At 34.9% G+C, this 16,085-nt stretch overlaps 1 protein-coding gene across 1 annotated transcript; it reads left to right on the forward strand.

Annotated features, from left to right (window-relative positions):
• Positions 1-6,760: 6,760 nt before the first annotated feature.
• LOC143042760 (alpha-amylase-like) lies at positions 6,761-14,871 on the forward strand. The gene is made up of 7 exons (XM_076215220.1): positions 6,761-6,902; positions 9,717-9,847; positions 10,321-10,475; positions 10,917-12,034; positions 12,614-12,853; positions 13,308-13,539; positions 14,608-14,871. Exons 1-7 carry the CDS (start codon positions 6,863-6,865, stop codon positions 14,843-14,845), a joined length of 2,154 nt encoding a protein of 717 aa, XP_076071335.1. The 5' UTR covers positions 6,761-6,862; the 3' UTR covers positions 14,846-14,871.
• Positions 14,872-16,085: the final 1,214 nt, after the last annotated feature.

Consider the following 16,085-nt stretch of genomic DNA (forward strand, 5'->3'; position numbering starts at 1 on the left):
TAATAAAATTGAGAATGGAAATGGGGAATGTGTCAAAGAGACAACAACCCGACCAAATAAAAAACAACAGCAGAGGGTCACCAACAGGTCTTCAATGTTGCGAGAAATTCCCGCACCCGGAGGCGTCCTTCAGCTGGCCCCTAAACAAATATATACTAGTTCAGTGATAATGAACGCCATACTAATTTCCAAATTGTACACAAGAAACTAAAATTAAAATAATACAAGACTAACAAAGGCCAGAGGCTCCTGACTTGGGACAGGTGCAAAAATGCGGCGGGGTTAAACATGTTTGTGAGATCTCAACCCTCCCCCTATACCTCTAACCAATGTAGAAAAGTAAACGCATAACAATACGCACATTAAAATTCAGTTCAAGAGAAGTCCGAGTCTGATGTCAGAAGATGTAACCAAAGAAAATAAACAAAATGACAATAATACACAAATAACAACAGACTACTAGCAGTTAACTGACATGCCAGCTCCAGACTTCAATTAAACTGACTGAAAGATTATGATTTCATCATATGAACATCAGGCACAATCCTTCCCGTTAGGGGTTTAGTATCATACCATCATAACATATATGAGAAGAACATAACCCGTGTCATGCCAACAACTGTATTTAGAATAAATGTGTTTAGTTCCGATGCAAAGACCTTATCAGTGACTCAATATTAACTCCAAAATATGCAATCTTTAATGACTTGACAACAGTATCGTAATTATATCCCTTCTTAATAAGTCTATTCAAAGGTTTTGTAAGCTTCTGAGGTGAATACTGACACCTTTGTGCTTTATAAAGAATATTTCCATAAAAAAATGGATGTGAAATACCTGAACGTATTAGAAGTCTGCATGTTGAGCTATATTTACGAATGATGTCTTTATACCGATGATAAAATTTAGTAAATGTTTTGACTAGTTTGTGATATCGAAAACCCTGGTGTAATAATTTTTCAGTAATACATAAATTTCTCTCGTTAAAATCTAAAACATTGTTACATACACGAGCGAATCGTACAAGTTGAGATATATAAAATACTTTCTTCATATCAACAAAGTCTGCATTAAATAAATTTGGAAACTAAAAGTTTTTATTTGTGATTGTTAATGACACGACGAAAGTAGATATTGTACATGTACCTTGTATTGAAGAAAGGCGGTCGGGGGGAAGGGAGGGGGGCGGTCACTTCCTATAATTGGGTTTACGGGGATGTGCCAAATCTATAATAGGTCATAATTTTGCGAGATTTTATATAAAAATGACCCTTCATTTTTATAACATACTATATTAAAATGCATTTGCGTTTTTTAAATGTATATTGATTTAGGTATATAAATATGTTAATCGGAACTTTAAATTATTAATGGTCCAAGTCATGATGATATTTTAAATTAATTGAACACATTCAGTTGAAAGTATACATTTCAAATAAGTGACCAAATAAAGCGCAGACAGTCTCTTGATTTGTATTGAAGAATTTGAAAATCTATATAACTATAGGTACTGAATCAGTGAATGTTATATTAAAAAGGTTACGTATTATGATATATCATAGTACCCCCTCCCCACTGCACCCACCCACCCCCTTTTGGCTCAATTCAATTCAATTCATTAGAATAAGATATTGTTGAAAATGTTCATTTGTAATAATAATATTACGATCATTGACCTAATTTTTACTAAGTTTTAAACGTTTACACGCATATGTATTTAACTTCTATAATAGCTATAATACTACGCAAAAATGTGATTCTATAGAAGTGTTTAATAGTTCTTAACCCCCCTCCCCCCCCCCCCCCCCCCCCATTTGTACAATTTGCAAATTAGTATGGCGTTCATTATCACTGAACTAGTATATATTTGTTTAGGGGCCATCTGAAGGACGCCTCCGGGTGCGGATATTTCTCGCTACATTGAAGACCTGTTTGTGACCTTCTGCTGTTGTTTCAACACTGCGCATGTCCTAACGACACTGTTTTGATAAATGTATGATCGTCTTCAGGGGAGGATTTAGGGGGGAGGGGGCCGGCCCCCTCTTTTTGGGAGAAAATGTGGTTGCTTATATAGGGAATCACTGAAGCGTGACTGGAGCGGGCCCCCTCTTAGGTCAGTCAGTGGGCCCCCACTTATGAAAATTTCTGGATCCGCCACTGGTCTTTACATTAGTAGCAGCAATTGAGGCAATTCAATTAAAAGTTTATAACAAATAAAATAAATTGAGAATGGAAATGGGGAATGTGTCAAAGAGATAACAACCCGACCATAGAACAGACAGTAGCAGAAGGTCACTAAAAGTAGGTCGTCAATGCAGCCGGCGAGAAACTCCCGCCACTGGATGCGTCCTTCGGCTGCCCCCTAAACAACTGTTATTCAGTATGTCCAATAGTGTGTTGTCAATTGTTTTAAAAATACATATGCAGCCTTAAACAAAATTAACCGTGATTTGTATTATCAATTTATGGAATATGTAGAATTCATGACTAGAGATTGAGATGGAAACGGGGAATTTGTCAAAGAGACAACATCCCGACCAAAGACCAAAGGCCGCCAATGAGTTTTCAACGCAGCGAGAAAATTCAGCACAAATAAAATTGAGAATGGAAATGGGGAATGTGTCAAAGAGACAACAACCCGACCATAGAACAGACAACAGCAGAAGGTCACCAACAGGTCTTCAATGTAGCGAGAACCTCCCGCACCGGAGGCGTCTTTCGGCTGGCCCCTAAACAAATACAGTATATATACTAGTTCAGTGATAATGAACGCCATACTAAACTCCAAATTGTACACAAGAAACTAAAATTAAAAATAATACAAGACTAACAAAGGCCAGAGGCTCCTGACTTGGGACAGGCGCAAAAATGCGGCGGGGTTAAACATTTGTATGAGATCTCAACCCTCCCCTATACCTCTAGCCAACGTAGAAAAGGAAACGCACAACAATACGCACACTAAAATTTAGTTCAAGAGAAGTCCGAGTCTGAGGTCAGAAGATGTAACCAAAGAAAATAAACAAAATGACAATAATACATAAATAACAACAGACTACTAGCAGTTAAGTGACATGCCAGCACAAAGTCTTTCAATGGCGAGATGTTCCTGGCTTGGGAAGGAGCATACATGCGATGTAGATAAACATGTCTTAACAATACAAATTAGTTCTGTAAGACACACATACATTGAATACCTGTTGGTGACCCTCTGCTGTTGTTTTTTATTTGGTCGGGTTGTTGTCTCTTTGACACATTCCCCATTTCCATTCTCAATTTTATTTTTAATTTCACAATCAAATAAGGTTTAAACAACTTCCTTTATCAACACCATCAGCAAAGCCAAAGGACTGACGGCTAGCTATATATAGCGCCTGTGTCTTGTTCTTTGGTAGTGAGCCAAAGGAGATCCACCACCAAGAAAATGAAACGCTTACTTAGTTGTTTTACACGAGTTTAAATTGCTTGATTGTTGGTTGAATTTTTGTCAATGTCCAGTGGCATATGTTTCATGCATTTTCAGGACTCCGGTATGTAATATGAAAATAAAGAGAGGTGGTATGAATGCCAATTAGACAACTATCTACTAAAATGTACGATTAAATTGGTCGAAGCGATTAAAGCATAATATATACATTGTATTTGTATAATATAGGCAACCGTATGGAAAAGACACATACCGTATATTCGGCTATGAAAGGCCACGAAATGGAAATTGTCAATCCATTCAATCCATTTAAACAAAAAGACTAATTGTCTAATTTATGACAACAAAATTGGCGAAAAAATATATATGGCATACCAACGACAACCACTGAACTACTGGCCCCTGACTATGTACAGGTACATAAAGAATGTGACGGGGTTTAACATGTTTGTGAGCACTCAATCATCCCCTAACCACAGGGATTTGTTACAATTTGCCAGGTTTACTATGTATACGAACGGTTCGTATGGATAGTAAATCCGGCAAATTGTAACAAACCCTTGTGTGATTTTTTCGGGGTTCGTATGGATAGTAAACCCGGCAAATTGTAAAAAACCCCTGTGCCCTAAACTTGGACAATGGTGTAACATCACAACATGAGAACACAGTATAAAAAGCAGTTGCAATAGGTATAATTCAGTACTAAGTAATAAGACAGTACGAGACACAAAACACAACTAACATATAAACAAAAGAGACAAAGCCACTAAAATAAAGTTGGACCAGCAGAGCCAATTACAACAAATCTCCAATATAAAAGTATCAATCAATATAAATCAAATAGATATATAAAGATTTGGTTTTGAAGTTTGATTGTACCCGTAGAAAACTTATTTCAAACGGGAAAGCACATCCTCATTTTTATACGGACATGTTGTTTATCGTGCACGGAATTTAGTAACGATCCTGATAAACTTATCGATCCTTTAAATAAACTTCTTCTAAAAATTAAAAGCAAACTAAATATTATCATAATTATGCATATACACATTCATGACTCTACAATATATCGATACCTGTATCTCTGTATTGCACAAGGTCTTGTTTTTCTCTGACTGTTTATGGCGTCTTTACACGTAATCCATTGGATGTTAGATGTGTACTAATTAATAATTTAGTCTAAGATGCAAGATTTGTTTTATTGGTTTTTAGTGGCTTTGAACTAGCTGTCAGTAACTGTGGGTAGTCTCAGATCAGAACTTTTTGTCTTTTTGTTGTGAGGATATACAAGTACCTGGACACGTCCACTTTTTGTTAGATGTATTTCTCTCTGTATCCATCTGATGAGTTAAGCATTTTTCAAATGATTTTTACAGTTCGTTTTTATGTTGTACTGTTAAACCACTATCCCAGGCTAGTGGGAGGGTTGGGATCCCTCTAACATATTTAACCCCGCCACATTCTTTTAGTATGTGCCTGTCCCAAGTCAGGAGCCTGTAATTCAGTGGTTTTCGTTAGTTGCTGTGTTACATATTTGTTTTTCGATCATTTTTTGTACACAAATAAGGCCTTTAGTTTTCTCGTTAGAATTGTTTTACATTTGTCGTTTCGTGGCCTTTTATAGCTGACTATGCGGGATGGTCTTTCCTCATTGTTGAAGGCCGTACAGTGACCTATAGTTGTGATTTTCAGTGACATTTGGTCTCTTGTGGAGAGTTGTCTCATTGACAATCATACCACATCTTCTTTTTTCATATATGGTATGTTTTATAATACTTAATTAAGTTGAAAACATATCTAACAATTGTTTCGAAAACAACTTGCTCGATAATTTCAAAGATAAAGATCATATTTCCCTGTTCCTGGTTTATTTGTATTGGCCAATGCTACATGTACCTGTTGGTTATTTTTGTTGTAATCTTTAATGATTAGTGTGGTACAGACCAGTACCAAAATAAGTAAAAAGTCTAGTATGATCCTTTATATGATATTCCAATAGCATATTTTTGGAGTATTTTTAATTTTTTTTTTTTTTTGGTAAACGGCGTGATAATGTTTTAAGGTGGATTGGGACATTACGTATTGATCTAATAGAACAATTATAGACTGTTTTCTCATAACCGTCTTCTGACTTCGGATTGTATTTTTTAACAGGTTACCTTTCTGTAGTAGGACATCCTTGTACTCGTTCAAGTAGGAGCAACCAATTAAAAATTGTTCAATCCACCATTGTCTACATTTAAAAATGCCTGTACCAAGTCAGGAATATGACAGTTGTTGTCCATTAATTTTTTTTGTGTTTTGTCATTTGATTTTGCCATGTGATTATGGACTATCCGATTTGATTTTCCTCTGAGTTCAGTATTTTTGTGATTTTACTTTTTAAAAATCATTAAAATCAATCATATAATCGGTGTAATTTGAGGGATACAAATGAAGTTTGCTGTTTTCCGATGAGTTTGCCCAAATTGTACCGATTGAAAGCTTGATTTTACTTCTTTTCTTTGTTCTCCCCTGAGTTGGTAGCATGGTGTCTTACATTGTACCACAGCGTATGTAATCTGTCTTGGGGGGGGGGGGGGGGATACTTCGGTGGCAAAAGTCTGTAATATGTAAAAAAAAAAGGCTATTCGTAAATGAATAATTTCAAAAAGATGGTTGACATATTACTTAACATGATTATTAAAAGATATGTATTTGATTCTTATTTATTTACCACAAATTATTTCAGTTTTGTTGGCCATTTGTGATAGAGGTGTTGTTGGACATTTATGATAGAGGTGTTGTTGGACGTTTAGAATGATATATATTCTTATAACTTATAATAAGTTGTTAGCATTCTCATTTTGCAATATATGCAGTAATGCATCTTAGAATTTAGCACTTTGCTTCTTGGTTTTTTCTTTTGCCGTTTGGTTGCTGTCACATTGCCGTTAACACGTCTACATCTAAATACTCCTGTCTATAAGGGACGACATCAAAAGTTCAATGAAGGATAAAAAACTTAATTCACATAGTTTTTTCACTGACCCTCACACCCCCCCCCCCTTCTTAAACTTAATTTGGGAAAAACTGATTGACCAATAGGGATATATGTAAAAATCGATTTTAGATTAACAAAACTTGCAGCAATGTTGACCCCCAAACTATTTGATTTAAGTTTTTTATCCTACATTGATCTTTTGATGTCGTCCCTAACTGGTTGCTTGCCGATAAAAGTTTCAATACACCTAGCTTGTAATCGTACTGTATATTATAAGACTACGTACATGTAATTTAAGACCATAAAAGCGACTATCATAATTATATATACATATTATCAAGATCTATATTTGTACGTTGCAGACAGATAAGAAATCTATTCAGTGTGTTCAATTATTTACCTTCACATTTTGTTCGTCTGCCATCGAGTGGCTACGTTTTGGGACATTTCTTGCCATGTTTTTGGCAGCTATTGTTCTGACAGTTCTGCATCTTGGTATGTATACTATTTTATTGAAATTATAGACAATTCCTTAACTTGTCGGACTATATAGTTGTTATTCCAAAATTTGAGATTTCAAAATTGACATGCGTGTTGATTAAATCAAAATGTCAGATCAAAGTGTGTCATACAAACATGATGGAATAATTGTGAATATGTAAATGTTAACTTTTTTTGCATTACCATGAACTATACCTTGCGTTTAAAACAATTTGCTGTTTCGGCATTCCTCTAAGAACATGCACATGTTTTTCACCATAAACAAATATTTCCCAAATATGTCACACGTGTACACTGCACTTGAAAAGTGGCTCTTATTTCTACTCTGTATATAATGATCAACTTTAACAATTGTTCATGTTGCTCAATCTTTGAAATAAGTTTTCTAGGTTTGTGTTTTGTACTGTTGTTTGTTGCTGATTTGATCTGTTTTAAGGTGGTTCCTAACACTACAGGGAGATAACTCTGTAAAGTCAGCTAAACGTTTTAATTACGTTGTTGTGTTATAATTTGTACTTCCTGTCAAATATCTGCATTAATTATATATACTACTATTGCACCTTTGTTAACCATGTTGTTCTAATGTAAATATGTTCACACTTTTATTGTTTGTTAAAAAATGGTGTACTAACATACCCCATGTGGGGGCTTTAGTGAAATAAAATGTCTTATGTCTTATATCTTATGTCTTATGTTGTGTTGTAAAAGGAATATTAAAAGCTTCTCAATGATCAAAATTGGTGTTTGTCAAACTGCTATATAACCAGTGTAATTTTTCTGACAAAACGGTTGGTTCAAAATTTTTGAAATTTTTATATTTTTGTTAAAGGGTCAAAGTAAGTACTGGACAAAGTTTTATGAAAATTAAACGAGCCAAATTAATTTTAGTGCAAGTGTTGGGTACCACCTAAACCATAACGTTGTCAGTATTTTTACTTGTGAGTTTTAACATCCCTTTGGTATCGGACATTTTTTATTCGTCATGCCTATCTGAGTAAAACAAACTTTTACTCATATTTTTTTTTGTATGGCCTAAATGGTAACTGTTTATAAGGGGACAAACAAATTGTGATAGTATTGGGAAGGAAAAGGAATTGAAAATATATATGATGAGCCAATGCAACTTGTAAAATAAGAATATTCTCTCAAAAGACAGACAGAAAATGAATATTCTGTTCCGCAATATGAAAAGGTTTCACAGAAAAAAATAATCAAATCATGCAGTATTGTCTCATATAATAAATGATAGTGTCTTGCAACGATTGAAAAGTCATGTTCTTGTTGAAAACGTTTCACGGCTTATCATCTCCAAGAATATAAAATGGGGGGTCCCCTCAATCTACGTCAAAATAGCAACAACCGATATTAGAGTGACATTACGATACCAAATATATAAAGTACAATCATAATGTTACTGTTATACCCAAACCTTGCTCTGATTAGCTTAAAAAATTAGCATTCATGGAACGCTTTCATTTATGTTTTAGCCTTTAACGCATTTGTTTTGCAAAACGTAGATGATGATCGCAAAATTAAGAATTATGTAATTACTTTAAGAAAGAAGATGTGGTATGATTGCCAATGAGACTACTCTCCACAAGAGACCAAATGACACAGAATTTAACAACTATAGGTCACCATTCGTCCTTCAACAATGAACAAAGCCCAGCTATAAAGGACCCCGAAATTATACAACTGTTAACAAAATCAAACGAGAAAACTAACGGCCTAATTTATGTACAAAAAATGGAAACCAAATCAAAAATGTAACACAGCAACAAACGACAACCACTGAGTTATAGGCTCATGACTTGGGACAGGCACATACATGAATAATGTGGTGGGGTTTAACATGTTAGCGGGATCCAAACCCTCCCCCTAAAGAACGAACCGTATAAAAATCAGTTGCATACACATACAAATACATCTAACAAAAACACAGAGCAGACGTGGGAGGGTACTTGTACATCCCAACAACAAGAGGACACTAAGTACAGATCTGAGTGTACTCGCAGTTACAACAGCTAGTTCAACGCCAATAACAACTAATATTAAAAACAATCATTTATCTATAAGACTATTGTTTAGACTTATGGATATACTTAAGTGAGGGTTAGGAAATTTTGTCAGATGTTCGGCTTCCCTGATTTTTTTCCTCTGTTACAGGATGAAATGTTTTGCTCCATAACACATTTTTTTAATTTCATATAACACTTAAACAGCTCATCAAATATAAAAAGATGTGGTATGATTGCCAATGAGACACTGAACTATTTAAATGATGCCAAATGAAACAACTTTAAGTCACCGTACGGCCTTCAACAATGAGCAAAGTCCATACCGCATTGTAAGCTATACAAGATCATTTATCAAATTTTAAGCAGATTCTATTTTTCTCTCCTACAATTTTAGACCCAAATTACACCAATGCAAATAAAAGGTAAAAGTTCCCGCCAATTTCAAAAGTGAAATATCTCGAAAAGAAGCTCCATTACTTATCAATGTTTTAGCTTATTTTGTTTTTTAAATTATGTTCTTATGATCAAAAGCATCAATTTTAAATTTTAGATCTTTGTCTTACATTACCATATCCTTAATATTGTTTAGATGTTAGAATTAAGTATCTGTTAAATAAAATACATTTGTCTATTGTTTTAACCCGTATTTATTTGTACCACCGTCTTCTGTAGATGTCTTTTAGCATTGTTTTCCTGAGTTTTTTGGTTTCTGATTTAACATTGAGTTACATGTACAAATGTATACCCCTTACATGATTTTATATCTGCATTCATCTCATTTACTTTTCAGTGCTTGCTGATTATACAGATCCTCACTGTAGTGGAAAACAAGCGATTGTTCATTTATTTGAGTGGAAATTTTCTGACATTGCTAATGAATGTGAACGGTATCTAGGAAAGAAAGGATTTTGTGGTGTGCAGGTACATGTATATGGGGATCCAGTAGTTTTCATTAAAAGGGGGGGGACTTGCAACCGTAGAGAGAGCCCGCTTGAGTCATGATTCGTGATTTCCTAAATAATCAATCAATCCGCCTGTGTAATTCCTATCCTATCCAGTAAGACATGATGATGGGCATTGGCTAGGAAGAACACATTTTGTCCTGTCTTTTAATTGTTCACTCTATTTGGTCCTGACCTCTTTTGACATAAAAATTGTCATCCTGCTTTCTTTTTTTTTTGCCAATTTTCTCAGTTGCTCATCATGCCTTTTTTAACTCAAAACTCTTGTCCTGCCTTTTTTCAAATTTCATCCTATCTCAGCCATTACAATTAAATGGTAACTGCCTTATCTAGGGCTTTATTTCAATATACTAGTATATATGTGTTTTGCACAATATCTGGATATTCTATACATTCGTAAACTTTGAGAACTAAATACATAATATATTTCAGACATCGCCTGTAAATGAGTATACCGTCATTACAAAGGAGTACATAAGACCTTGGTGGGAACGTTATCAGCCAGTCAGCTACAAGATAGCATCGCGAAGTGGAAACGAGGTTGAATTTAAAGATATGGTTGATAGATGTAAAAATGTAGGTGTAAGGTATGCAAAATAGATTTAATTACATACATGTACTTATGCAGGCCATTGGATTTTTTTTAATTGAAACCTTTAACTGACAATTGAATTTGAATAAAAAATGTACTATAACACATCGGTTCAATTCGTTCAGGCTTTTTGTTAACATTTTTATAGTTTATTAACATCATGGTTGTGTCACTGTCAATGTTAGCCCTTCTTGTTGTTTTATTTGGTTAAGATTGCTTAATTTCAGTGAAATACTTAGGAAAATTTGTACAAGATTGTGACATAAAGATAAAGAAAATTTCGGCAAACTTTAAGGTTCAAACTTAACATTAACATAAAACAAAATAAAAACAATGTTAAGCAATAGTCTAAATAAAAAAAAAACAACGAAGAATAAATCTGTTACAGAGTCATAATTAGAATATTCTCTAAAAATAGTTCATTATGTATTTTCAGGATATACGTCGATGTTGTAATAAACCACATGGCTGGGCTAGGTAGAACAGGAAAGGGAACAGGCGGATCGTCATTTGATTCAAGCAACTACGATTTTCCAGGTGTCCCATTTTCTCGCCAACATTTCAATGATAAAGATAAATGTCCATCTCATGATGGTATGGTTAACAACTACGGAGATCCTAACAATGTCCGAAATTGTTTCCTTGTTGGATTAACTGACCTCGATCAGAAACAGGAATACGTACGTAATAAGATTGCAGGGTTCTTCAATCATCTTATTGACCTCGGGGTAGCTGGTTTTAGAGTTGACGCAGCTAAACACATGTGGCCTGGAGATATTTTAGCTATTCAGAAACTTACTAAAGATCTTCCTGAAGGAGGAACGCCATTCTTTTATCATGAGGTCATTGATCAAAATGACGGCGCAATCAAGGTGAATGAATATTATCCAAACGGTCTTGTCACAGAATTTAGATTCTGTCAGAAAATTGCACAAGGAGCCCGTAACTTTGGAGAATTAGGCGGAGTCTATGATCCAGGATGGGGCATGGCTGATTCTGACCACGCCTTCGTTTTTGTTGACAACCATGACAACCAAAGAGGTCATGGAGGCGGTGGAAATAGAGTCACGCATAAAACTCCACGTGATTATAAAATAGCGGTTGCTTTTATGTTAGCAAATGACTATGGGTTTCCTCGAATAATGAGTAGCTACTACTTTGGTGACGATTCTTCACAAGGACCACCCCATAACTCTGATTATAGCATTAAAGATGTCACAATCGAAAATAACGGTTTGTGTGGGAATGGTTGGGTATGTGAACACCGATGGAACCCGATTGGAAATATGGTTGCCTTCCGAAATGCTGTTGCCGGAACAACAAAAGTGCACTGGAAAGACCAAAATGATCAAGTTTCTTTTGCCAGAGGGAACAAGGGATTTTTCGCTATGGCCAAACAGGGACATATGGACGAGACCTTACAAACTGGACTCCCAGCTGGAGAATATTGCGATCTTATAACTGACTGCAAAAAGAAGATAACAGTCGACGGAAGCGGAAATGCCCATATTGTTATTGACAACAGCGAGGAGCCAATACTTGCGTTTATCGTTGGTAAGATTAATAACTACAACAATGTAGTAATATTAAGTCTGGATATGTTTTCCATTTAACATGATTATGACGAAGTAAAGAATGCAACTCTGATACTGATACTGATAGGTTTCTGTCTTAAAATAACAGCAAGATATATATTCTGTATTTTGTTTAATTTAATGATGATTTATTTTGATTTTAAGGAAAAGTCTTTGTTTTAAAATTCAGAAATGGGACTCTCATTTAAACTTGTACGTAACAAAACCAGGATATAGAAATCATCTTGTAAAAAAATACCCCAAACAATATTTCAAGCGTGGCCGAATATTTAACTAGGGTAGACCAGAAAATTACACATTTTTAGCTTTGTATTTGATAAAAGGTACAAGTAAGCTCAACGAAGATAAACAAGATAGTTCGAATAGTAACAGTACATTTTTTAGGTAAATTAATCATGATTTGTCAACACATTTGCATATAGGCGTAGATAATACTCAACCAATTTGGATAAAATATGACAAATTTAGTTATTTTTGTATACCCTATGAAACGTAATTATAGTGTATTGGTAGGTATTATCTCCTGTATATTCTCCAGGTGGACCATCTACTCCATCAAACACAGGGGTTCACTCTGGTACATCAAATACTAACAGTTCTGGAACCGGAAGCGGTACTGGTAGTGGCACTGGAAGCGGGGGCGGAAGTGGAATAGTTTCTCCAACAAACGGACCAGTTCCGAAAGGATTTCATAGAACCATAATTCTTTTCGAGGGACGAACAGCTCCTGGACAGGATTTGTTTATAAGAGGTGGAATAGACGAAGGTCACAGGCAAGGTGAGTCAGATATGAATGTTTCGAAAAAGATATATATTGCTTCAGAGCCATAACACAGAAAGGACCTCTATCGCTGAAATAAGACGTACGTGATGATAATGGAAGTTTTTAACGACCTTGACTGGCTATACAGCCATTGGTTACCCCAATGATGAAGATACATTGTGATCATCCGTTTTAATGACTTTTAAATAACATGAGAAGTGGTCCACTGGTTTTATGTATGACTATTTGAAACTGATATTTAATACCTTCCAATTCGGAAATCGTCTCACGAACAAAAAAAGAACGCAACATACGAATTTCTGCGTTGCAGCCATGTTTTCTTCAATAAAGCACCAATGAGAGATAATTTAATAATATAACTATCTGATAGAAAATGTCATAGGGTAGATTTAATGATTGGGGTTAAGTCTAACAATACCTCCTCCAATTGCTTATTTCTTTTTTACAGGATGCCAACATACAGCTGCGTCCAGCGCATGCGCAATACCAATAAAAAGTCACGATTTGGGATCCAGCGATCACTTTGCAAAGTACAATGCCTGGAGACAAGGGGACTCTTACTTAGACTGGTATGGAGCAGAACCAGGACAAGGAGATTATCATGGTCAAACTCCACAAGGAACACCGGCTGTTTGGACTACAAACCAGCCCGGAAAACCCGGATATAATGAACTCAACTCGTAATTATAAACTAATCTGCATTTTTCACATTAGCTTCATTCGACTGCTTGATTGTTATTTATTTCACGTCAAACTGCAAATATTTCATGCATATTGAGGACGAGAACAAATGAAGATATATTTGATAAAAGCCGTTATCTGGCCCAAGATATTGCATAAGAAGTAGGTTTATTTGAACTATTAAATTCTTTTTCTGCAATTGATAAATGAATTAAAAAAACAATTAAGGGGATGCAATTTTCAGTTATGCTTCTACATCATAAATTTTTAATAAGTTAAGTTTACTCGAACACGGCCATTGTAATGGTTCCATATCACTTGCACGTTAAAGGCACCCTTGTAGATTTAAAAAAGAGCAGGCTAATGCCGCTACAAGGCAGCACTCGCACCCGCAAAGTGGAAAGGAATTATAATAAGTTGAAAAACTTGTTTCCCAATCCACTGTAAATAAATATGTTTAAACTAATGGTTCCTTATGTACAATATATTGTTTGTCTGTTTGATTGGGGTATTGCAGTTGCTGAAGATAGTCGACTTTTTAATGGATGGGTTGGGTTGTTAATACTATATTCTAATGTATCATTCAAATATTCCGATTTTCAAAAACAACATTTTTACATTTAATATACGATGTCGACACTCGACTTTTCGTGTTATAAATTGTTATATGAAATGAGTAAACTTGGATCAAAGACAACTCTTTATGTTTAAACCATCCATGCTACCTGGGACCTGTAGGAACATTATATCTAACGGGAACTAAATCTGACAGGCGTTTCAGTATAAAATAGATTAAATCTTGAACTTCTCGATACATCGCGAGATTTATGAATTTTGATAGCATCTGATTGAAAAACTATTGGAACTGCTTAATAAATTAACCAATAAATCTGTTCCTGATGTTAAGCCTTTGATTTATATATAGTTATTTTATTATGCATGTTTGACATACATGTAAAGGTACCAGCGATACAAGAACGGTTTGTTTCTGAACGTTGATCTTGAAGTCCCTTCTGAAACTAACGACGTACGATATATATGCTTAAAATCCTTAAAATATTTTATAGATACGGAGAACATTTCTGGTTAGTAGATATTGAAATGGACTGCGACAAAACAGAAAATGGATGGTTTGAGGTCAAAGCCGTAATCAATAGTAACTGGGAGAGCAATGTTCCTGGAAACTCTTGTCATTATGGAAACGTTCCATATAGGAGCCAAAACCACTGGGCAAGATGTGGAATGAAAAACGTACTTCATTTTAGTGCAGTCAACTGTGAAATATCTGAAATACCAACAAGTTAATCAACATAATAAACATAAAATTATGATTTCCTTTTTATGTTATCTTGAAAACCAAGCAAATTAGTATGGCGTTCATTATCACTGGACCAGTATATATTTGTTTAGGGGCCAGCTGAAGGACGCCTCCGGGTGCGGGAATTTCTCGCTACATTGAAGACCTGTTGGTGACCTTCTGCTGTTGTTTTTTGTTTGGGCGGGTTGTTGTCTCTTTGACACATTCCCCATTTCCATTCTCAATTTTATAAATTACACTAGGCTTCCAGAATTTAGTTTCAAAGCACAATGATAACTAAAATCAGAACACAAAATGGTATCAACATTCTTAAACAAAAATGCGGGGATGTGGTATGATTCCTAATGAGACACCAACAAGTTAATTAATGAGCATAATAAACATTAAATTATGTTTTCCTTTTTATGATATTTCGAAAACCAAGTAAATTAAACTACATGTAGGCGTCAGGAATCCAGTTTCAAAGAACAATGATAGCTAGAAGCAGTTAAAAAAATATAGGACAGGCCTCATGTATCAACAATTGTAAACAAAAATTCAGGATCGTTGTATGATTTCTAATGACCAATATATCAATAAGAGTTGACATGAAGTTGTAGTATGCAATTATAGGCCACCGTATAGCCTTGAACAATAAGCAAAACCCATACCGTATATATATACATATATAGTTGTCTATGAAAAATTCAAACCAAGTTGAATTGAAACAAAAACTAAAGGTCTAATTTTTAACAGAATAGTTTACAAACATGGCAGACATGAACCAATGACAACCACTGTACTAACTTCTAAATAATGAGAAGCACATACATGTACATAATGAGGTTGGGTTAAAAAAAAGTAGTGCTCAAGTCTCACCCTACCTTAGACAGTGGTGTAACTACACAAGATAAGAATAAACCTTTATTTAAGATCATTTAGACAAACAAGTGTACTGGTATCAATTCACTTTTTGTGTAACTTACTGGAACGTTCAATATACAATGTATAAGAAGTCGTCGGACGTTTTTGATTTACAAAATCAATAAATAGTATAGATGCCTATATACATCATCCTTGAAACGCCTGGTCTCATCTTGTTCAAAGTTTGTGAAAGGAGTAGGTCCGGTAAGGCCCCTTTTTGGCCCAAAAATATAACAGTTTTACAAAATTGTTAAATGTAAACTTTTAGTTATTTATTGGACAGATGAATGCTTCTGCTACATAAATATGGGCTGTTTTTGACAA

Source organism: Mytilus galloprovincialis, chromosome 8, assembly GCF_965363235.1.
Source record: "Mytilus galloprovincialis chromosome 8, xbMytGall1.hap1.1, whole genome shotgun sequence".
Classification (NCBI taxonomy): Eukaryota; Metazoa; Mollusca; class Bivalvia; order Mytilida; family Mytilidae; genus Mytilus; species Mytilus galloprovincialis.